This window comes from Betta splendens, chromosome 8 (assembly GCF_900634795.4).
Source record: "Betta splendens chromosome 8, fBetSpl5.4, whole genome shotgun sequence".
NCBI lineage: Eukaryota > Metazoa > Chordata > Actinopteri > Anabantiformes > Osphronemidae > Betta > Betta splendens.
In genome coordinates this window covers 4,958,824-4,983,530 of record NC_040888.2, presented here as the reverse complement: position 1 = coordinate 4,983,530, position 24,707 = coordinate 4,958,824, and the positions used below count along the sequence as shown (strand labels likewise).

Below are 24,707 nucleotides of genomic sequence, written 5' to 3'. Positions count from 1 at the left end.
GTATTTTGACCGAGGTAGTTTGCCTGCAAGTGTTGGAACTGTCGTGATGACACGTAATCTGCTGCCCTCTCGTGGTAACATATCATTATAGTGGCAACAACATCTGTAGCTGCTGTACTTGAAACGATTATGTATTTTTAATACGATCATAAGCGAATAACTTTTGTAAAATGTAATTTTTGTTAAACGACCGTTTTGTCGTGCGACCACGGGTCTAAGGAGCGACACTGACCTGCTTTACGACACAACCAGCGTCTGGCAAACTTTCGCTCCAGGTATGTGTTTGCAGCTTCTTTGCAGCTAGCGACGCTGCCGTTTCCCATATAACCGAACACTACACTGATGATATCAGGGTGGTCGCTCAGCGTTTCGCCCGTGTGCCTCGTGTTTTCACTGTGCTAAGTCGTGCTAACTGTGTCTCGTTTAGCTACAGCGGTCCCTAGCAACCAGCGAGTCCTTAGCAACCGCGGGAGGAACCGGGCAGAACCATGTCAAAGGTAACCGGTTCTAAAAACTCACTCTGGGAGCAAGTGTGTGAAGGTAAGATGATAACAACCCCACGTGGTTCTGGTTAAACACTTGTGGGCTGCATCCTAATCGATGTGCTTGTTTATGAAGAGTACAACGCGGAGCTGCCCAGTCCTCCCAGTGCTGCGGGGACAGATTCTGAAACTACGCCCATGCTACGCCATGAACGTAAGGATGTGGGTTTTTTTTGTCTCCGAATAAAAATCTAAAATTTTCTTGTTTTTAGCTTTACAAACTTCTACAGTTCTCGTTGTAAAATGAGTTTGCGTGTTTCAGATCCTGTCACGATGTTTATAGAGAAGTTGGTGTTTCCTGTGTTGCTGCCCGGTTTGGAAGCTCTGCTTAAAGAGGCTGAGAAGCATGACTGTTTCCAGGTCTGGTGAATGACAGAGTAGAAAACAAACCCAAGCAGCTCAAATACATGTAATAATATAATAAATAGTTCTTTCTGCTTGTTATTTATGTTGCAGAGGAAAAAGTCATCATTTAACCCCTGTGACTTCCTAACAGAGTGGTTGTATAAGTAAGACCCCGAGCCCATTATCTCATTCTTTCAAGTACTTTTCTATGTCTGCATATTATTTTGTTTGTTTATGCCTACATTTATTTTATTCCCTCTCTCACTCGTTCTTATTTCTCAGTCATAACCCTCGCAGGCAAGGACAGGTTCGGCTCAATTTCCATGACATCCCTTTTGTCAAGGACTGGCTCATCGTGCAGTAAGTGCATCCTGTCTCACAGTCACACAACAGCTGTTACCTGTAAAAACTTCAGTATCGCAACAATAATTATTCTCTACATTTGCGTTTTGCATCGTTTCCTGTGTCTAAAGTACAAAACATTAGCTCAGACAACACATACATGCACATTCACAGATACTTTGTTTTCCTCTTATGTCTGTTACACACCCTCAGTCCCATGCCTCTGTTTCTGCTGCTGAGTAAGGATGAGGCGGCGGTGCTCATTCAGGCATTCTGGAGAGGATACAAGGTACCCTGGTCATGACTGGAGTATAGTGTTTACAGACTGAAACCGCATGTTCACTGTAGGACTGAAGGTTAAGTCTTGTTTTTTAGTTTTAGTCTGAAAGCATGAATAATAGTGTTAGACAAACACAAATGTAGTAAAAGTTCAAGGACTCCACCTGTATTAAATTATGTGTAAGAATTGTGTTTCTCCATCTCAGATGCATGTTACATTGCCATGTTTATGTCTGGCTAAGTCAGGCTACACAATTCTAATTACAACCAAGTCTTTAAATTGATTCAAGGAGTTACAGTGTGGGAAAAAATGTGTGTTAGTTTGTCAGGATCCAACAGGCACCCGTCTGTGTGTGTTGGCCGACAGTGTGATCTTGTTGTGTAATCCCATCCCGCTGAAAAGCCCCTCTTCCACAGGGACTGCAGTTTTATTCAGCCGCTTGATTATGTCATCAGCGATGCCAGGCTTTAATTCCTTCCTGTGTGGGCTTTGTGGTCTGAAGTGCTCTGTACTGTGATATAAATAGTCGCACAAAGACACTGCCACAGTCAAACAACAGCAGCTTCTCCACAGTCACACACAAATAAATGTAGTCCTCTGTCATATAATGACGCTAGTAATGTTATTTTCTTTAGGGGAAGATTAAGCTTCGTTTTTGCTGATCTGGATCAAGCCACCGATAGTCATGTAGCATCATTCTGTTCGATTTATCCCAAAATCTGTTTGTGCATGTAGCTGAATTACAGGACTTGGCCCATGGAAACACGTCCTGGCTCAGTTTTTGTCCACCATACTTCAAGACTTGCGACCAGCAGGGGGCAAAACACTTCTTCTTTTACATCTCAGCAACTGCATAAATTCTAAGTGTCTTCTGCTCACATGAGGTGGCAGCAGTGAGCCAGCTGCCTGTCAATCCTCACTGTGTTTACACTGAACTTAGAGAGGTTCTGTAGGACCACTGACAGCACTGCAGCCTCACACCCCAAGGGATTTAGAGCAAGAGAGACACTCCGAGAGAGACAGCGAGTCAGTGGAGACAAAATGGCAGAATAGGTCTGGAATGATGCAGCTCAGGCTATGTTTAGAATATGTTCACATGAATGGATGGATGATAAAAGGGAGGAAAGAGGCAAGATGATGTTGCATAGCAGTCTCAGATTAGGAAAGATTGGATGGAGCAAAATACTGTCATGGTTTGATCTGAAGGGGCAGATTGCTGGAGTCTCTGCAAAGCACAAGGAGGCTCTGAATGCAGAAGAGTGGAGGTCTGGAGTTGGAGCTCTTAGACGTACAGAATCATAACTTATTCAAACTACACAGTGAGGATATTTGGGGAGGCACCGAGGCACGGACCTGCTGGGCGTGGACTAGTTTCTGCTCAGATGCCTGGAGAAAAACGGCAGTTAACAGCTCAGTGGGCACCGGAGCAGAGGCGACAACATCAGCACAGTCAAGTGTGCAGCAGTGAACCACTGTAAAACCCCATTGAAATCTATATATGCCGCTGGTGATATATGATCTTTTATCTGGCTGAACAAGAACAGGCTATATGTGACCATAATTGGCTCTAGTGTAATATTTTAAGTAATAATATTGTGTAATATTTTATTTAGAAATATTTCTGTTCTCACGGTTTGTAAGTGCATAATAGGATTATGAGATTTTAGCAGTAGAAAGAATTGCTTCACTCAGTAATGAGTCTTTATTTTGTTTGGGATTTTTAACTACCACATTAAGCATTCTAATACTGTATGTAGATATCACACTGATGCCTGAGCTCCTCCGCCCCCCACACCCACACACCCTTTGATCTCCCCTCAGTCTTACTTTGTCTGTGGTTGTATAACCTGCCCAATGCAGCACTGACTGCAGAGAGTGTGTGTCTGTGTGTGTGTCTGCGTGTGTGTGCGTGTGTGTGTGGCAGACTAACTAACAGAGTGAGGCCCAGTAAGCAGAGATGTCAGAGATGCAAAGTATTTTGGTAGAGTTAAATTTTTAATCTCTGTCATCCAAGCAGTATGAGCAGAGGTGAAGGTGTACATGAGACACACACACACACACACACACACACACACACACACACACACACACACACACACACACACACACACCATCTTTGACCCAGTCTATGTCATTGTCTCCTGTCCCACTCACATACAACACAAGACTTGCTCTCTCTAAACATGTGACATAATCTACTTTACTCTGTGCCTCGCTCTCACTCTAATCTATTCATTCACACCTGTCCTGTAATGCACACATAGATTATGTTCATACATACTCCTGTGTTCACCAAGACGCCCACACTCCCTCATGTCCACTCTGCTGAGCTACTAAGTAGGGATTACAATCAGGCTGTCAATATTAGGAGACTGTGGCTGAAGAGTGAAGGGGGAATTTTATTGCAATCATTTGTATTTAATAAGTGGTTGTGGTTACCACATCTTCTATGTTTTAACAACAGCATCAATACCACTCTGAAGTGTCACTAGTAGATACAAAGCTCAAGCCAGCAGCCAATCAGCTAAACAGAGCATAGAAACTAGAAACAGAACAGAACAGAGGGAAACAGCTAGTCTGGCTCTTGTTGCAGTTAGGTGTCAGATGAAACCTGATAAACATTTAATAAAAGCACTAATCTGTCATAACCATCTTACTGATTTTGACAAATTTTAAATGAGTTACAGTATACAATTTAATCATTTGAGAGCTTTACAGTTTAACTGATATTGATGTTCTGGCCTTAACCTGATGCCTTGTCTCTTTTGTGTAAAAAGTTTTTTATTAAAAATGTCTGACCTCTTTGGTCCTGGGAAGCTCTTCTCAGATTATCAGGCCCAAATAATAATAATAATAATAAGGTCAAAAGTAGGCCATTGTGAAGAGTGATTTGTATTTCACTGACACTAACATTAACTAATAGCGCCGGCCAAAAGAATAACACACAATCACACTCTGAGCTGTACAGTCAAGCGCAGAAGTAGGTCTGCGGTTCCAGATGAATGGTCCAAGGCCAGCAGTCGATGAATGGTATAAATCAAGGCTAAGTCATCAGCATGGATGTATGTCACAGGCACATCCAGTGGCTGGAGCCTCTGCTTTGTTCTCACTTACCCCTCCTGCTGCTGCAGCGGGGCTTCAGGGGAAGATCCCATGTTGTGCTCCTCGCCTCAGTCAGTTTTTTAATATCCAGGCATCCATTGTTTTTGATACAAACAGTTGTTTAGTCGTTGTTGTACTCGCAAGGAACAGTAAGGTCGGAAGGGCGACTCTTATTGTGTGCAAGACTACGGCATGAATGCATGAATCTTACCACAGTTTGCTGTGTCAAAGTCTCAGTGGAAGCAGGAGGAAAAAATATGATGGATGGGTGGGTGGTGGAGTCCTTAAAGGTAGATAAATCAAACCGTGGTGGCTGTGTCTTTATGCAGCTTGTCACTGTGGCTGCTGATGTGACTGCAACCAGCGCCCCCAAACAGAAGCCATTGTGCTACTGCTGAGTGTGAGACTGGGAGAGAAGCTCAGTCCCACAGGCAGCTTTGCACATAAAGGAAGGCAGATTGAAAGGCTGTGCACTGGGATCTGTCTGTGTGTGTGTGTGTGTGTGTGTGTGTGTGTGTGTGTGTGTGTGTGTGTGTGTGTGTGTGTGTGTGTGTGTGTGTGTGTGGAGGGCATATTGTGCACAGTTTGTGTCACTGTGTAGCTGTGGTTGTGCATGTTTTTGTGGCGACATGGTGAGTGTAAGGGGGCTCGGCTGGTGCTGCTAGCTTTGTGTTTGCTTGTGGTTGGAACGCCAGGCGATGTTGCAATGTCATGCAAAGGCATGGAGGACTATATTAAGACAATATCACAGGTTCATTCCTAATTCAGAATAGAAACAATAGACGAATAAAGCATAATAAATTATATATATATCAACAATGTCCTAGATAGGCTTCTTCCACACAGTCAAAACCCTACTAATCAGCTGTGCAGAAACACAGACATGCTTCAAAGTGCTGAACTGAGCTCTTTGCTGCTTCACACACAAACCTGAAGACAGCTTGTGTATTCACACAGTCAGCTTTCCAAAAATTTAGGAAACAAACAAAGTGTGGAGATATTTGACACATAACGCATTATCACAGTCTCACTGTCATAATAGACGTTTGGGAGTACAGTAGCTGCAACAACAGAACCAGCAGTGATGGTTGAATACTGCTGAAGAACTGCACTATGAAGTGGGAATGGCCACACACAGAGACACACACACATAAGGGATTCTGATATTCCTCAGCCCCCACCAATCCTGACCCGCACCCCTCATTTCCATGTCTATAGTTTGCTCTCATCAGCAGAGGAGCTGTTGTGACACCGTGACACACAGTGAATTAACTATTGGAGCTTACAAGATTTACTCGTTCCTTAGCCAATCAACCAGCTTACATAACAGACCCAGTTTCATGCGCATTGCTAGTAGCAACATTATTGTCACCTCACAGGCAGGCACTCAGGGGAGGATTTTGGGGTTGAATGGAGAAGCGGGGAGAGAGGAGAGGTGGGGGAGAATACAGAGTAGACGGGAATGAGACATCGATATGCTGGAGGACGAGGAGAAAATCAAGTGTGTGCATGAGAGTGCGTGTCTGAGGAGGAGGGGAGGCCCACCTGGGTGTTTAAGGAGAAGAAAGAAAGGGCTGAGTCCAACCAGGGGAGAGACGAGAGGGAACGCAGGGTAGTTACAGATGTGATGGTATGAGTGATCCTGTTTAACCAGCGTTTATCAGTCAACGCAAACACATTATGGACCCTGTTTAGACACTGGTGGCTCGCTAGCATCGATTAGCTTGCAGCTTAATTAGGTTATCGAAGTCATCTATGCCGTGGACTCACGCACGCACGCACGGCCTTTGTGCACGTGTTGCTGTAGGTCAGGACGCGTCCAGATGTGCAGGAGCTGCGCCAGTGGCAGAAGGAGCTGCGAGAACAGCAGGACATTTTCAAGACCGTCGAGCAGTTCTGGGCCCAACAGGAGAGCCGAGGTGAGGGCACACGAACACACGCGCACCCTCACATGGTCTCTGAATGCCGCGCCTCAGGCCCGCTGGCAACACAATGCCATTGATCTTGAATGTTCTGTGCCCTGACGCACAGGCAACGGTGCCAACGCAATTTAACACCGACACACATAATCCAGTTCCACTCGCATGCACTTCACATAAATGTACATGTACTGTACATCAGGTCCACAGTCACTCTTAACACACGCATGAACTGGGGCAAGATTCATCCCAGCGAGTTGTTTAAGCAGAGAAGTAGGGTAAACTGTGACACCGGGAGAGAACGAGAGCAGTGGAAGGGAAAGATACGAGAAAGAAAATGCAATAAAAGGATAGAAACCAAATGTCTGCAGGGCTCAGTGTTAGATATAGAGCATGGAGGATACGATGAAGAATGGATGAGATACAGGCAGATACAGTTAAATCTGAAATGATTACATGCCCCTATCTGTCCCTGTGTGTGTGTGTGTGTGTGTGTGTGTGTGTGTGTGTGTGTGTGTGTGTGTGTGTGTGTGTGTGTGTGTGTGTGTGTGTGTGTGTGTGTGTGTGTGTGTGTACCTGAGGGACACGGCAGCTGAGAATGCAGACCCCTGTCCAGTGTGACTGACTGGCACAGCATAAGAAAACATATCTATATCCCGGAGAGTGAAATTGTATTTCAGTGGCCTGCAGTTTTGTGCAGAGCCCCGTGCACGCAGGCTTCCACACAACAAAGGTGCCAACGCCCGACGAACATTCCCCCACTGGGGCTCAACGGCCACGCTGTGCTGCTCTACTGCTGACCTGACATTCTAGCAGGGGGCCTGTGCGAGTGTTTGCCCACGCTCTCGTCCTGAATGGAAGCCGTCTGTCGACTTCTTCATGTGAAAACAGTTTTTATTTACCCAGAAAATGAAGTGTCTTTTTTCTAGCTGGTTGTTGTTTTGAATTTATTGAGGCGACTGCTGACTAATAAAATGTCCATTCTGGTTGAGGTTGAGAGGGGGGGACTTGGACAGAGAGGGAGTAGTTACTGTACTAAGAGACCCCCCTCCCTATGATACACATGCCCTTTTAAGAAACCCAGCAACAGCTGCACTCAACTCACTTTGAGCAGAGGAGACCAGCGTGTGATCCCTCTTCTCCATTTACCGTTTTGCTGTCTGAAATCAGAATTAGACAGAGATGGAGAGAAGAACAATGAGGCAAGAAGCAAAGTAACCCAGAAAGCAAACACACAGTGACACTGAAGGTTAAAGGTCACGGCTCATTGGACAGGTGCAGCTCTGAGCAGCTCATGAATCACCACATGTTGTCCTTGACTGTAGCTTGACATCTTGGATGTTAAAACCAAGTAGCTTTCTTCCTTCCAATGTTGTAAATAACAACACATGTTTTGAAAGACCTTGAGACCATAGATAAAAATAGATACAAAGTTGCACTTTGCATTTTAAAATGTTCTCAGATTGAAAAAATGTTGAGACCAATCTGAGTCATTTCTAATTATTAAAATCATACTACGGATGCTATTCTTTACTCCCAGTTGGCTCAGCCATGACCGATGTTCCTGAACGTCTGCAGCCTGGCAACACAGATGTGTCCATTCAGGTGGTTCCGCCGACCCCCCAGACCCACACCTCCACCACCCACATGACCCCTGAAGCTGGTGAGTGTCTGACCCCCAGCCAGCAGGAAGCGGCCTCCGCATCACACAATAATCTCCTGATTGTAGCTGAGCCTGGCTCACTAACATTTATAGGAGCTCACAACCTGAGATAGACCGGTTGGTTCTGTTAAATGAAATCATTAGCTGCGAGCAAATGGTGGTTTAAAAGCTATTAACTCCGTTAGGTTAATGTCAAATTAGGCAAAGTGATCAGTCAAACAAGTACTTAAAGACGGCCGTAACCAATTGGAAATGGCCAGGCAGGAATTTATGGTCTGAGATCCCCCACTAATTACTGAATTGCTTTTATTGCCTTTTTGATGGATCACTTCCTTTTACGAGTCTCACCCAACAAAAGGACACTGTAGTGACATTTGCATAGAATACAGCTGGGATTTCAAACCAAGCATCTCCTCACTGGAGGATAACTCGTTTCCTTGACTGTCATTTCCCTTTTTCTTAGTAATAGATATCACTCCACAAAGGAAGTTATAACGTGTCCACTCAAGCCAGGAAGTGAGGCCAGAGAAAGGTGACTCTGCATGCAGAACAGGGCTTCAGTCCTGTTTGTCAGGAAAGGAGATTACCCTGTCATGGCAACAGAGAATAAAAAGAGGATTTAAAAAAATGCTGGTGTCTGGTATGACCTTCCTGACGCACACCTTCTACAGATTCATGCAAAAGAAACGATCAATGCAGTGATTTGATCCATTTTACAAAGCATCTGATGCTAAAGCTTAGTTTTACAAAAGCTATTAAATGTGACAGATTTAAATGATCTCTTTCTTTACTTGTTACCAATAAAAAATGATTTCTACAATATAGACATGTTTGTAGGTGGATTGACTTAGTACTGTATATAAAAAGCATCCGTCCATGATGACGCATGATTTGTTTTATGGCCAGACATTTTCCATCGCTCCTGCTCCATCAGCTCTCTGTTTCTGTGGCCGGGAGCAATCAAACATCATCTGAAATGTCACGGCTCAGATGTGGAAAGTTTGGGGAATTCGATTAGCAAAAATACTGCGGATGAAAAAGGGCTGCGTGCTGCTCGGTGGACTCTGCAGCTCTTTGCTCCACTTGATGCTCTTTTAACCAGACTGGGCCAGTTTTCAGAGTCGTGTGCTGCCCGTGTGGCAATTAAAGGGAATAAAGTGCGCTCTTGGCATATTTCCATTACTCCTTGAACCCGGCCTACCTGAGAGGATGCGCCTGCTCTCCTCTCAAGTGTCTCTGCAGAGCAGTGAGGCGGCCGCCTTGTGACGGATGACTTTCCTGACCGCCCCAGTCGCTCACAGAGAGGAGGGCCGTGTATTTCCCTTTGCAGTTATGCGGGTGCCTGGGAGACAGCTGCCACCCCGTATGGTGATAAAACAGGCCATTTCATTCTGGGGACATCTGATCCACAGTCAGCTCCATGGACTGTGGCGGCGCTAGGCCCGACTGAAACTGGATCGCACAGCAGCAGGAGGGAGGGGCGCCAGGCTGCCAGAGCAAAGACCAACTGGTCCTGGGCTGCGACTGCAGGATATATGTGGGTAAACAGTGAACCAGAAACAAGCAGGTCTGTGCGACAGCACCAGCAAATCCTTAAACGTACCCGACAAACCAAGACTCTTAAAATCTCCTAAAACAACCCAAATTATTTGAGCTACTGATTCAAATGCATGTAGCTTAGCTCCATCTTTAAAGTGCATGTAGATGACACAGATTTGTAACCAGGCTCTTATTTTGAAACGCGTCTCCCTACCTGAGAAAAACAACACACCCAGTTAAAAGTTAACTACAAACATGACACTTTTATTGAACTTTTTTCCTGAATCAGTTACAGAAACAAGAGTTAACAGGTTTTTTTTTCTTTTTCTAATCAGGGGAATTAATTTCTATACATAGGCATGCTGCGTCACTGCACAGTCACAGCTGTGAAAACCAATATCACCCCTGTCAGCTGCCCCACTGGAACAGTCTGAAGGCAAGACAAATCAGGAGAGGACAGGCAAGGACAAGTCAAACCTGGGAGGATGTTCCAACACGCTGCCCAGGGATGACGGACCTAACATATAGAAGTTTTGTGCAAATTTCACCACAGTCTATTTGACTTTAAACACAGAGACAATATCAGTCAGATGATACTCTTTTTTTTAAAACCCTCGCGTCTTCAACATAACTGCTATTAGGTCCAGTAACGTTGGAATTTTGCATTACTTTGGACCATTTACCCTGACGTTAGTCTTTTTGCTTCTCTAGAACCAGCTCTCTTTTGTGTATAAGAAAGCACAGACATTGTGTATTCTGATATACAATGAAGGTATGATTGCTCTCACATGACCTTTACATAAATAGTTTATATTGAAAAGTATGTCTGAGAAAGGTCTCACATGTAGAAATGGTGATAAGCATGCACAGATAGGTAGTCGACAAGTGCAAAATCTACGAAGTCACATGTTGCTTTTTTTTTTTTCTTACGTCACATTGTGTGAAACATCACAAGAATCGGTACCTGCTCCCTCAGCTTCAGAGCTTGGTGTCGTTGCTGCTGACCGCCCCGAGGACGGGTCCGCTTCCTAGGTTCTGACTCGCGGATGTGGGGTCGGTACATTGTTTCTTGGCCCAAACAGAGCCTGACATACTGTGGCGGGACAAGCTTTCTTTGGGCATGGAGCTGGCCTGCTAGCACCCGTCTTATTATAGACAGGCCAGCGGCTAAGACATAAACACACACCAGCAGTTAAGGGTTTACCCGTAGCTTTTTCTTAGTGGAGAGTTGCTGTGAGAGGGTTCACCAAGATGAATGATTGTTGGTGGGCTTGAAGATGATTTAATCAGCCCTGCTGTTTTTATGATTACCTCCAAATACTAACAGAACAAGTCTTTACTGCGAAGTGCCAGAAATATTAATAGCAATTGTAATATCTTTGAAAATAAAAATAGGCATTTTTTTATCAGATTAACTGTCACAGCAAATAGTGGTTCTTTGCAGGACATACAAACCATGTAAATCCTTATTAATTATGAGAAATCAAATCATTTTCTAAACATTAAACAAAAGAAAGCATATCTAGTGTTGGATAAAGACTGTAAAAGACACCAGCAAGAGAAAAATGCAACAAGCAAATGTATGAACACAAAGCAAACCGGTTAAAAATGATCTTTAAAAAAACCTCCCCCAGATAAACACCTGTTTACAGCAGTCGGGTTTTCTGGTGGGTCTAAATTCAGCCTAGAGTTAAAATGAACAAAAGTAAGCAACCAAGCATAGTTGTACAGCGAATACTATGTACACAGCGTCTCTGGTGGGAGCTGGTGCCACGATGAAGGGATGAAACGGAGACTCCGGTGAAACAAGACTCCTTCTTGGCACGAGGACGTGATCTTTAGCCGACGGAGGTGGAGGAGTGAGAGAGAGAGAGAGAGACACTTCAGCAAAGAGACACACACACACACGCACCCACGCACACGCACACACACACACACGCAGGCCGGGGAGCCATTTTCTCGCCCAGATCGGCGGCTCACTAAAGGAAGCCGGTCACATGGCCTCCCCTCAGACGTCTCCCGCTATCTCCCCTCGCTCCTTCCGTCCTCCCTTCCTGCGTTCTCCTCCTCATCCATTTGATCTCCCGCTTTCTACTTTGCGCTGTGAATCTGATCTTTCAGGCTCTAGAATATCTCCACGCGCCAGCCACCGCTCTAATTATAGCCGGGCCGTTTCCACCGCTGCATCTGCATCCGCGTCGTTCCTGTGGTTCCGCGTCTCACTGGGAAGCTGTGTGAGGACGTGTTTAGCACCAGAAAGCAACCTCAACTCCTGACATGCAAAAAGTCACGACACACACGGACGCACACACAAACACGGACGGAGGAACAAGAACAGGAGCCCCTTCGCTTCTCCGACCATCTCCTCAACCCTGTTTCCTGCTGATATAAAGTGGCAGCGCTCCTTGGCTCGAAGCGCCAGTGGCCGACAGAGATGTGGGAGCGCAGCATCAGTCTGACCTAGATTCACAGTCTGAACCGGCGCATCCCCGACGCCCCGCTCGCCCGGCCCGGATTTCATCAGGGGCCCGTCGGCCGGCCGTCCGCGTGCTCCGGGCTGCTTTTGGACGTGTTCGCAGTTTCTCAGGGTGTCACAGTTTCGTTTTTTTTTGTGTCCATGCAAGTGGGAGGATGTGGCAAAGCGACAGAAGTGGCGTGATCCATGTTCACAGACGGAGATTGAGAGGGAGGAAAAGGGCTGGAAGTAACAGTCTGGAGATGTAGGGAACACACGCGCACACGCGCACACACGCGCACACACACACACACACGCACACGCGCACACACGCACACACACACGCGCACACACACACACACGCACACACAGGCTGGATTCTTTTTTTAAGAGGGCGCCGCCAGTGCTGCACCGCGTGTTCCCTCCTCACCTACGCTGCAGCTGGATGGAGGACGGAGCCAAATGTTTCCACTGGAGCAGCAGCGCTGTGAAAAGCGGCAGAATGGGCGTCCTGACTGACAGGACGAAGGAGGAGAGAGATGGAGCGAGGGAAAAGCGCTGGATTTCACAGTTTTCAGGGATGCTTACAGTGCTGTAGTCTCAGGGGAGCGAATCAAACAAAGAGGGGGAGAATACTGCATGTTGGTGTTTTCAGATCTGAGTCAGCGTGTTTTCTGTTGCTACTTTGAAACCCTTCTATAGAGGTGTGTGTGCTGGAAGAGCTTTAGCTCTGTCCTCCATGCCAGGGCTGCTCCCATTCTCACGCACACTCATACAGTAGTTGATTGGCACACAGTCAGTGGTAAAGTCTGTACACGGAGCCGAGGGGCCCCCCTGGCGTCACCCTTTAAAGTCCCATCCACGCAGGCGGCCCCTCGTCTCTGACACCCGTCCTCGCCTCCTCTTCCGTTTGCTACCGATCCTCTTTCCAGCGCGTCACTCACCACAGCTGCCTCCCGGTGTAGGTCGGAGGAGCGGAGGGCACCTGGAGGAGAAACAGTCAGGCGTGAGGACGGCCACGCTGTGTTCACACATGCACACAAACTGTGTTCCCATTCACACTTTCTACTCACGTTTGACTAAAACCATTTGTTCCACCCTTCGGACTTTTTCCACTATAATTTTCTTTACTCTCTAACAGAACGCTCTTGAACGTGAAGCTGCCAAGTTTCAGAGTAGATTAAAGGCACGTTGATGGAAAACCTTCATCCTGGCCATACATTTGCAGGTTTTACAAGCAGATGCGAGTGATTAGAGGACATGTTGCTTCTACTGACTCCATTGCTCTACACTCTGATGGAAGTTAACACGCACCAGTCAGGGCTTTAAAAATGCTCCAAAAAAGCCACTAAAAAGGTTAATAAAGAGTCATAATTAAACATGTAAACTGGAAAAGAAGCTAAGTCAACGTTGCCTAACTGCCCCAAATCTGATGCTTTTGTAATGTAATGCCTTGATGAAGCCTGCAGGCACAAAGCTACAGCCCAATTCATCAGAATCGCAGCTCGCTGCAAAGGGTGCGTTCGTACGAGAGGAAACAGATACAGGAGCCTGGCTCTGACTAAGAGCGAGCACACCCGCCTACGAGTTCGTCTGCGGCTTGCCAACTAACAGTGTACGACATATTTATCATTCCTTCAAAGTTATATTAACACAGGAAGTTGATCATGTCTGAGCTGAGCCTCTGCAAATACTTAATATCTACAAACCTATAATCAGTTTTGCTTTTGCATCCTCACCTGTAATCATTTATATCATATGAATCCATTTTTATTGGTTATATATTCTATACAGCTGCCTTTACTTTTAAACAGATGCAAAAAGATACTTGCACAAAGCAAAGATGCCCCACGCAGTATGCTGCCGACTGAGTGTTGCCTCAGCGGGTGTATTGTGCTGTTTTGTGGCTGGCCTAATTCATAGCGCAGCTGCTGAAACGCTGTCACCTGTGCCTGCCACAGACGAGGGGCGTGGCCGAGGGGGCGTGGCCGAAGGGGCTGACGGACACGTCGGTCACCGCACAGTTTATTTACACACACACACACACACTGCAGCAAATTCTCTCACACTCACCTGAACACAAATCGATGTTGGATGAGTGAGCATCAGTGACGAGCCCATCCATGCATGTGCACAACGTCAGGCACGTGAACATGCACGCACGCACGCACGCACTCACTCACTCACTCACTCACTCTCACTCACTCACTCACTCACTCACTCACTCACTCACTCACTCACTCACTCACTCACTCACACGTCTCCCTCATTCCGGTGCAGTGACGCATGGTCTGGGACGCACAGATGCGCATGCAGTCTCGTCGGCGTGGGCGAATGAGAGGGCGGCGTGTAAGCGGCGTGTACCTGGGACTGGGAGGAGGTACTCACCGCTCCCCCGTTCAGGATCATGGTCATCTCGGTGGGCTGGTAGACGTTGCTGCGGAACGGAGCGCTGGGTCTGGCGCCGGTGTTGCTGTTGTGCTGCCCAGGACCGCCACCGCTCCTCAAGCCTGGCAGGACAGAGATTACTCACCGTCACTCACCGCAGAATTTCTATCCGGTGCTTATTTCTAGCTACATGCAAATATTTCCCGGGGCCTGTATTCCACCCACAGACTGCCCACAGCTTCCTCGTGTACCTGCTGTGTTCTCATCGTTGTATCCGTAGCCCTGGTTCTCCACAAACTGCCTGTGAGAAAGGGGGATGTCCTCGTCGAAGCTGGTCTCCCTCATGCGCGTCGAGTTCTGGGAGGTGTCGAAGTAGTCTGGAGCGGTGGGCTGCGGCGGGGGTCTCAGGCAGATGTGAGCTTCAGGGATGGCGTGGAAGATTAGCAGCAACCACCCCTGCGCCACCAGGGCGATGGCCAGCGTCGGGTCGTCCCAGTCCGGCGACCTCCCGAGCCATTTGTTGCCCACCAGGTAGAAGCCCACCCAGGCCACCCACAGCAGCAGCGACAGCAGGCAGGTCACCAGCAGCCACACGGCGTTGCAGCGCCACTGGCGTGTCTTACCACACAGAGCCAAGGAGGCGGCCGCCAGCGCAGCTAGCAGGAGGGCTAGCACGTAGCTGCAGGCTAGCGAGAATTCCACGGGCAGGTACTGGCAGCTGGTTCGCCCCTCCCTGATCACGGTTAGGAGCAGCCACTCGGCGGCGATGATGCCCTGCACGGCGCTCAGACCCAGGGCCAAGCCGGTCAGGGCGCACCCGCCGGGGCTCCGGCGTTCGCGGCCCAGCCGGCGCAGGCGGACGCCTTGCACCAGCAGGGAGGAGAAGCAGATGGCGAACAGGAGACCCCACAGGGCTCGGCGGAGCAGACACAGCAGCTCGTCCTGCTCGATCAGGTAGGCGAAGCTCAGGCCGAACAGGCCGAGGACCCCAAGGAGCAGCAGGAGAATGGGTCCCACGCCGCTGCGCTTCTCGGCCTCGCTGACGTGGCGCAGGCGGCACAGGAGGACGAGGGCCAGCAAGATGGCGGCCAGCACCCCGCCGGCGGCCACCGACTCCACAGCCACGCCCCAGATGGAGTCCAGGTCACAGAGGAGGGTGTAGGGACGCACCAGACCCCAGCCACAGCCCCTCGGGAGAGGCTCGGAGCTCTCGAAGTCCTGGCCGCAGGCGCGGTGAGTAACAGCGAGCAGCAGCAGGAGAAACACCGGGAGGAACGCCATCTATGAGTGAGCCACAGAACAGAGGGCGAGAATGCAGAAAGTCAAAGAAATGCAGGCAATGAGGGGGGAGAAAGGGTGAGTCATTCTGGTCATAAACGTTTAGAGGGCCACAAAGCTGAGCAGCCATCCCCACAATAATCACCCCCGTCCCACTGACAATAGAGACAATCGGCCACTGCTGTGTTTTAGAGAGGAAACAAAGGCCAGTAGTTCATTCAGGCTGCAAGACTGACGACTTAGCAAACACACAAAACACACACGTCCTGTTCCACAGATAGCGGCTCGGACCTTTTAGAGGCTCGAGAGCCTCGTTTTCCACTCGAGACTGTTTGAGACGTGTGCTTTACCCAGCATCATGTATATTAACAGGAAACAGGAGCTGGTGTGTAGAAGCAGGCAGACTATCAGGCATCTAAAGGCATCCAGCCTGACGCACAAATACTCAGCAAGTACAAATGCTCGTGTGCTCAAAGAGAAGTGTCCCCGTGAAAGAACAACAGCAGTGTGTGAAATCAGCGCCGTCTCCGCCTCCTACCTTCTCTTTTATTCATCGCAACTGTCAGACAGTCGCACAAGTACCCGTGCTCTCCTTTCACTGGGACCTTTGCTTGGGATGATCAGGGCTGTCACTGCACCTGACAAGCTGTGTGTTTTACCGGAGTTTGATGTGCCCACACACGCACGCACACACGCGCGCACACACACACACACACACGCACACACACACACACACAAGCACGGCTTTTGCCAGGTTTCTGTCAACTGTGTCTCCTTTATATTGCTAGGCTTTCAGAAATTCTTTCCAAGCTGGCTCATAGGTTGGTGTGTGAAACACAAACACACACACACACACACACTGGATTGTTTACTTCACATGACTTGCTTGAGCCCAGATTTAAAAACAAAACCTGCCGGTGTCCACAAATGGTCTGTACCACTATATTTAGCCGATGAATGAAGGATGCATGAAGGACGTCAGACAGCGTCACATCCAGGCCATCGGGGGAGAGCTCCGTTTAAACACACCTGCCAGGACTGTGGGTCACACACAGTCCCTCCAGGAAGCAGCTTATTAACAGACCTTAGCTCGACTGACACGTTTTACCGTGAGCGCAGAAGTTTTAGGAATTCTAGTGACTCTGCAAAACGCGATGGTGAAGTGTGGGAACCGACGGATAGTTCTCTCCACAATCTGCCTCTGTTCCCGATTCTATCGGGCCTCGGCAACAAGCGGAGCTCTGTGTTTACGACGACAGGCCGTCGCAGCAGCTCGTGAATGTAGTGGAGCATTTAGCAGCTAATGAGCCAAATACGTCCCTCAGGAGTTGGAAACCGAACTCGCAGGGCTACGATAAGAGCGGCGGCCGCATCGAGAAGCCAGAGATGTGACTTATTTATTAGGACGCTGCCTGGTGCCGGCTGGTTCTGTGGACCAACGGTCCAGTCCTATGTGCTTCAAGAGTGACAGCGTGTCAGTGCTGTGTTCCCTGCGTTTGCTGCCATGTGGGCACAAAGCCTGTTACGGGACAAGAGGTATTTCAGATGCATTGCGTCAAAAGTCAGTTCATGTTGAGGCAAAAGCTGAACTCTTCCCAGTTTCTTCCTCTTTTGTTTCATATACACGTGTTTGAGCTGAGCTGCTCCATAAACATTTTTAAGGCAGCAGTTGTTTACAAGTTGTGCAATAATTATTTATTATTGCAAACGCCACAGGGTGAAGCTGTGAAGGATTCATCTGTATGTGTATATATGTATATATATATATATATATGTATATGTATATATATATATATATATATCTCTATATATATATATATTGTGTGTGTTATATATATTGTGTATATTATATATATGTGTGTATTATATATATGTGTGTATATATATTATGTGTGTGTGTTATATATATATATCTCTATCTATATCTATCTATCTCTCTCTATCTCTCTATATATCTATCTATCTATATATAGTGATGTGCGATTTGTGCATATTCATGCGTCTGGAGCTCTTTCATGTATCCTTCAGAGATTTACACCCTCTAAAATTCCTCTTCACGCCTCCTCATTACCAAAATTCTTTGCTCCTTCATTTCCTGTCGTTATTCCAGTCTGTTGTTTCCTGTCATGTCCTTCCCTCCTCGATGCAGCAGCTCACAGCCGCTGGTTATTATTGGTCTACATTAACATCAATCAGTCCTCACAGAGGAATGAGTCACCACACACACACACACACACACACACGCGCCACTGTGTAAACCTGTGCGAGTGGCACCAACGTGACAGATAAAGCTGGCGTCGGGTGTTGTTTTTCTTGCGAGGAGCTGAAAATGGTGGTCCCGCCTCGTCTCCTTCAGTAAAACGAGAGGGAGCTTCACTCATCCTCAACAGGCCAAGCTGATTTCTCCCCCTCTGTCCTTTTCACGCTTCCTCCACCGCCTCCTTTACCACTAATGACACAGCATGTAAAACCACACAGAGCAGTGCACACTCTCAAAGGGCCAGAGAGGCGTCTTCTATACAATAGTGACTGGTTCATTCATTCAACCGCAGTCCCTCCTGCACAGTATGACGGATGAAAATGGTTTAATTATAAATAAATACATGAATAAATAATTGATCCAGCTCTTTGGTGAAAGTAGGCAAATGCCAAGAAGTGTAACCTGCACTTTCCTGTTTCATTGAATCCAGTCTGAAAGGTTGGATTCAGACTGGATTCTGCTTTTCTTCCCTTTTTGATGACCGTCCCTACAAACCAACACACAGACGGTCGACCTGGCTGTTTGTGGAGCGTGACTTTGGAAGTGATGCACACTCAGAGGGCGGGCGCACACGCACGCGCACGCGCACACACACGCGCACGCGCACACACACGCGCGCACACACACACACGCGCGCACACACACACACGCGCGCACACACACACACACACACACACACACACACACACACACACACACACACACACACACACACACACACACACACACACACACACACACACACACACACCGCACACCGCATCTACTGTACACAGCCAAGCAGATGCGTACGAGACGTTCAGGGCATCACGCGTCCTGTAGCACTTGCTCTCCTCTGCCTTTTCCTAATATGACTCATGGAGAACGGGAGGCAGAGAGAACGAGCCCTCGGCTCTTCCTCTCTGTGCAGCGCAGAGGATGCTGCTGCCGAATCATCCTCTCCCGCTTCCTTGCCTCCCTCCCGTTTTTTTTTTCTAGTCATGCTTCTCCCTGTTACTCCTGCTTCACGCAGCCATTTCTGTCCCTCCTGCGTTTAAAACTCCTCCATCCTGTCAGATTTCAGCGCCACCTCTCCTGCAGAGCGGCCGAGCGCTCTCGTCCCCGCTACATTTGTAGACGTGCCGTGAAGGATGCGTCACACACACACACACACACACACACACACACACACACACACACACACACACACACACACACACACACACACACACACACAAACACACACTCCTCTGCCCATGTTTTACCCCCTTTTCCTTCCATTTTGGCTTCTCCTTCCTCCTCTCCTATGCCTCCTCCTCCTCCTCTCTCACCCCCACCCCCTCCCCTTGCCTTTATTCTTCTTGTGTATCTTATGTAACCGAGGGAAGGATCCAGCTCCTGCCAGTTTTGCTGCATGGCTGCTGTTCCTCAGCCGTTATCTACCTTGCCGCCGCTCAGAGGTCCATCTTAGTTTGGTATTGTGCACGCTGCGGGTTTTACATCCGTTGATGTCACCTGCTGCACGTGCGGAACACAAGTACACAAGCTGGCACAATGCCCATGCGCTCGGATCTATTTGCATGTGAATGTAACACTGGGGTCGGTGGCATATATTATGCATGTGTGTGTGAAGGCATCGCATCTTTCGCACAGAGCTGAAGAGGAATACAGACGTGAGGATCAAGCTGCTCCAGGCAGAGATGGGGGGAATCTAGCAAGCCGTCCTGTACAATTACCAAGCTCCTATAATTATCAGACATAGCACACAACCAGATGCTGTCTAATTACCGTGGTGATAATTGGGAGGATTATTGCGTTTTGACGACTCGCTTCAGTTCAGATTTTTCCCCCCTCACGACTTTTATGCAGACAATTATGGTTCAAATGTGCCCGAGTCTGTATGAACGTGTGGAGGGACGACGGGATCCAGATGTGGAGGTGAGCGGGTCATCTGCAGGTTCTGCTCGCTGCTGACGCCATCACTGACTCCGGCCTCGTGTTTCTGCTCCAGCACTGACTGACCTTTCCTTTTGCTACAGTGGCTACATTTACGTCTTACATCAGTGGCTGGGATTACATCACTGCTTAGGTATTAGGCATAAAGTGACCCAGTCTGTGTAGAAGTTGTCTCGGTGTATTACAGTAGTAGGATTAAAAGCACATCTGTGCTTCTAAATGAGCGTGTACAACATGGAACAGTGAACTTTGTCTTTTAACACAACATGGACTAGTCTTTTGTCCTTGTCCAATGTGTCCAATGTTCTATGTTCTGCCTTTTTGTCTGTCTGCCTCACCTTGCTTCTCTTTGACCAGCTAATCTCTGAATCGCAGCTGAAGCTGAGACAAATCATGTTTTGAAATGTAACATAACACTGTTGCTTCCTCTTTCACCCAAGGCCACTTTTGACAGAACACATGGTCTGTGTAAAGCATTTCCTTGTGACTTCCTAGAGTTGCCTTCACAAATGGTGCTTTCAGCTCATCAGAGACCTAGAGCCCACGACTAAAAAAGGATCTGTCTAAATGTTCCCCTTTAAAACAGATCTACATATAAACATTTGTTGGAGGGGTCTTTTCTGTCTATTTGTTTGGAATCAACCCAGGTATTTTTTTCTCTTGCAGAGTTGAATAATACTGTACATTTGACTCCTGACAGAAACTCATCAAACTTCCTGCTTGAAATAAAGTCACCAGTATGTGCGTTGCATCATCCGAGCTGCTTGACGTTGCCACCAATCTGTCCACATCTCTGTCCCTCCACAGTTGCATCACAAATCATTTGCAGCTGCCAGTGACAGATAGTAAGTAAAAAGGGGGCAGGAGGGATAAGTAGAAAGACGGAAGTGAGGGACGCGGTAGCAATGGGTCAACGCATGATTCAGACAGCAAGGAAGAAATGGGGAAAATTGGAAGATTGATGATGCAGCTCTTCACTGCATCATCCTCCTGGGTGTCATCACAGAGAAGCTGACAATGGGAGCCTTTCCCCAGCCTTTCTAGACATCCCTGGCCGTCCTAATTAGGCCTCATTACCATAAGACTGGGCTCACAGCAAGACCATATGCTAATTGACTTGGCGATTAATAGAGCCAATGTTTAATCTGAGCCCTTAAACCCTTCTCTCTCTACCCTCCACAAATGGTGATCAGTCAGATGTGAAGGCATCCCATAACAAAAAATGCACCCTGAACCAAAAACCACAGACCCTCAGCGTCATGTGTTCTGTGTCCATGTGATGTTAGCCAGAAAAAAAAAACCCTGTTAGAGATAAAATGATGGCATTGGCGTTAGGAATTGGGAGTTTGATCACAGGAGCCCAGTGAGAGGTGAGTTAGTCAGAGAGCGTGGACGTGATCAGAGGAGCAGGAGAAGCAAATAAACAGGCGGATGTGTGGAGGAAGAATTGGAGCGAACCTTGTGCCTGGAGCGTGTGTGTGTGTGTGTGTGTGTGTGTGTGTGTGTGTGTGAGAGAGGGAGGAGGGGTGGGAGCATAAACACATGCACATATGAAGAGATGCACGGAGGTTCCCATATGTAAAAATAACACACACTCATCTGTGGGTACGTAACAAGGTCACACACGCACACAATCACCCAAACATGGCACATATGGCGTCGGCCCCGAGGAGCCATTGTAGCATCCTCTCTCCCCAAGAGGAAGCCAACTAGCTCATGAAAGCCCAGCTCAGCTTCACTCTGCTGAATATTGATTAATGATGGAAAACAGAACACTCCAAAACAGGCCCGGGAGCTTTCAGAGTACACAAATACTGCACTGACAGTAGCTCAGGGTTTGTGTCAACTATAAATCGGTCTATTCACAGACAAACTGGCCTTGAGTGGGTGGAGAGGTGTAATATAATTTACACAACAGGGTTCTGTCCTCCCTGTCCCCTTTACTGGGGGGGGGGGGGGGGGCTGACCAGAGAGCAGATTTAGAGTAGGCTGTTTGTTTTTTGCTTTTCTTTTTCCAGCACACACACACACACACACACACACACACACACACCCTATCTTAACAATACCAGCCACATGGGAGGGTCCCAGGGGGTTCCAGAAGAGTGTTTGTTTGAGGAAGGGGCCATTGTTATTGAGCCCGTGTGTGTTTGTGAGGGAGACAGATGAGAAAGAAAGATCTAAAAATAGAGAATGACACCCAACCTCCCAGCAGTGACCGAAACCTCAAAAGATCCCGATGTACCGCCGCTAACAAGAGACCTGCCGTTTCATCCTAGCGTGGAGCACGTGATTTCACACCTTTAGAGTAAAGCGCAAAACGGTAGATGCCATGTGCGCCAAACCCTGTGCGTAAGTGTGTATTTCCCCCCACTCTGCGTGCCCTCTGTCCTTTACGCGGACGCATTTGGCGCAGCGACGTCGCCTTTCTCCCAGGCTGTCAGTGATGCAACTTCCACCACAGCGGAGACGAACCCCGAAACTGATTTATGACGGGGAGGCCCACTGTGCCCCCGTGGGCGCAGCCGACTCACGCTCACACAGTCACACGGAGTCCCGCCGTTCTCATTCCTACGCGTACATGGCGAGCGGCACGTACCTTTATCAGTGTAAACAAATCCAGTCGACGGCGAAGGCGGACGCGGACGCGCAGTTGTCAGGTACGATGTCAGGCGGAGGGGGCGATGTCACGTTTCCAAACAGGCTCCGCTCGCCGTGTTCGTGGATCCTCTCTCCATCCACATGGAGTTGCGGCGACGCGATCAGACCAGACGGTCCCTCCTGCTCCAGGTTCCGACGCCGGGTTCTTCAGCCTGAGTCCGTCGCCCTCGGAGGCAGAGTCCTGACAAGTCCAAACGGGCGAGCGAAACGCGCCGGGGGGTCGAGATTCGACGTGGGACCGAGGCTCGTTTTCTCCTAAATCCTTTGTTCGGCGACGCGCATCTTCGCCTCTCTACTCCTCGCCGGCGCCGGATGCAGCTGAATGCCCGCGCTGACGCTCACTGCTCCCCGCCGCGCATCTCCCGACTGAACGCATCACCAAAGCTGCGCCCCGCATAACGTGCGTAACGCTAATCCCCCTCCGCACACTCGCACGCGCGCACGCGCACACGCGCGTTCAGAGAAAGTGACAGCTCTCCAGAGCCACCACAGTCTCCTCTCTGGCGACACTGCCCTCAACCGTTTTAGCCTCTAATGAATTAATTGGCGGACACCGGGGGACGACCCTGGACGCGCGGCGGCTCCCCGTAACGCACGCGGACGCGCACGCGGACGACCAAACGCCCCCTGAATGTCTCTATCAAGCGCTGCAACCGAGTCGAATAACGACCCGCTCGTTGCTGTTTGTTTGCGGCACTGTTTTGTCCTAGTTTACTGCGTAAAGTCATTGAAAATATACGAATACGATGCCAAGTTAAACAACTACAATTTAATGTCCGGTTATATCTTTCAGAGTAAGAGTTTGAGGCCGTATGATCGAAACTAATAATACGTTCGATGCCATTATTTTGAAAGTGTTACTGTCTACTTCCGGTGTTACCCCCAGACGTTTGACGTGATGCTTATTATTTCTCCCCCTTGTCACATGCTTAGCGCCTCAGCTGTTTCAGTCCATTTACTCGGGAGGTCTTCAATGGTCGAGCCCCCGCCACCTCCAGCTCTTCCACCCCCACACTGCGACTCGCATCCTGCCTCCTCCACGGCGCATTGATGGGCGCCGATGGACGTGATTTGCGCGTCGCGATTTGGTGCTGCCTCCCAAAACTGCGGTCTCAGACGTGCAGCAGCAGAATATGGCGGCCGTGGCACCTCTGACCAGGTGCTCACGTTGAGCCGCCGGTCTAAAATATCATCACCAGCGTTGATCACATGCAGTGGTTTGCATTGGGGTTGATGCAGTTTTTACATTGACACCGCCGACGTTAATGCGCCGAGGCGAATCCTGCTGCAGCGTGAGTGGGACACGTTCTGCGGGGGATTGCCCTGCTATCGCCGCCTTCTCCCGCATTACCTTTCACGCGCACGCACGCAGCCGCATAAATGCATACAAAGCGGGGTGACACGCTGCAGCGAGGAGGCGTGTCATGCGGAGTGGCAGCTGAGGATGTGGGACTAATCTGACAGGTGCAGACTGGGAGAGTGACAGCGTTGGGGGAGGGGAGGGGTGAGGGGGCGAGGGGGGGGGGGGGGGGGTGGGGGGGGGGGGGGGGGGTCGGGGTCACTGCTTGAAACAGGGCGGCTGAGCAGATTAATGGTAAACGAGCCCAGGCGGCACGTCATCAATACACCCTGAGTCTCATTGTGAGTGTATGTGAGGAGGGATCGTTGCACTGTAACGAAGGTAATTAATTTTGGGGAACGTGACACACGGGTTGCATCACGCGTCGGAGAGGACGCCGGTGTGTGGTTTTCAACCGGGAACAGAGGGAAACGTTAGGGACCGTGAGTAAAGCTGCAGAATTGCCCTTTGGGCCCTCAACGCGCCTGAACTCCCGCGTCTTTGGGAGCGCCTGCACAAGCTGGTCCTCATACGCCGCCGTTGGCTCCTTTTCACCCGCGTCAGTATTTATAGTTGGTGACAAGGTAACTGTGGAGGCGTGTGAACGTGTGGGCCCTTAGTCACTGACTGATATAGCTTTACCGACAGGCTAACTCAGC

The 24,707-nt window shown here is 48.7% G+C and overlaps 3 protein-coding genes across 6 annotated transcripts in view; 1 reads left to right on the top strand and 2 right to left on the bottom strand.

Annotated features, from left to right (window-relative positions):
• The window catches only part of LOC114860021 (centriolar coiled-coil protein of 110 kDa-like), a 30,747-nt gene extending 25,763 nt beyond the window's left edge, over nt 1–4,984 (bottom strand). The window contains exon 1 of one of the 2 annotated variants that reach the window (XM_055510986.1): nt 4,823–4,984. The gene's annotated coding sequence lies outside the window, so the exon portion shown is untranslated. Of the gene's footprint in view, nt 1–4,623; nt 4,763–4,822 lie in introns of those variants that run through there. The other variant, XM_055510984.1, reaches the window with a different exon arrangement.
• iqck (IQ motif containing K) lies at nt 136–8,957 on the top strand. 2 transcript variants are annotated; one of them, XM_029158398.3, is made up of 10 exons: nt 136–275; nt 428–540; nt 619–696; nt 805–902; nt 999–1,051; nt 1,170–1,247; nt 1,443–1,518; nt 6,419–6,530; nt 8,071–8,193; nt 8,663–8,957. In XM_029158398.3, the coding sequence occupies exons 2-10, from the start codon at nt 489–491 to the stop codon at nt 8,686–8,688; spliced, it is 696 nt and encodes a 231-aa protein (XP_029014231.1). In that variant the 5' UTR covers nt 136–275; nt 428–488; the 3' UTR covers nt 8,689–8,957. The 2 variants fall into 2 exon arrangements, with proteins under 2 accessions (XP_029014231.1, XP_029014229.1); XM_029158396.3 differs by having other exon boundaries at nt 8,657–8,931.
• A 1,011-nt stretch (nt 8,958–9,968) lies between these two features.
• gprc5ba (G protein-coupled receptor, class C, group 5, member Ba) lies at nt 9,969–23,440 on the bottom strand. 2 transcript variants are annotated; one of them, XM_029159218.3, is made up of 4 exons: nt 22,648–23,440; nt 14,827–15,856; nt 14,552–14,697; nt 9,969–13,172 (listed from the first exon to the last, which is right to left on the bottom strand). In XM_029159218.3, exons 2-4 carry the CDS (start codon nt 15,854–15,856, stop codon nt 13,128–13,130), a joined length of 1,221 nt encoding a protein of 406 aa, XP_029015051.1. In that variant the 5' UTR covers nt 22,648–23,440; the 3' UTR covers nt 9,969–13,127. The 2 variants fall into 2 exon arrangements, with proteins under 2 accessions (XP_029015051.1, XP_029015052.1); XM_029159219.2 differs by having other exon boundaries at nt 14,576–14,697; nt 22,648–23,436.
• Between the last annotated feature and the right edge of the window lie 1,267 nt (nt 23,441–24,707).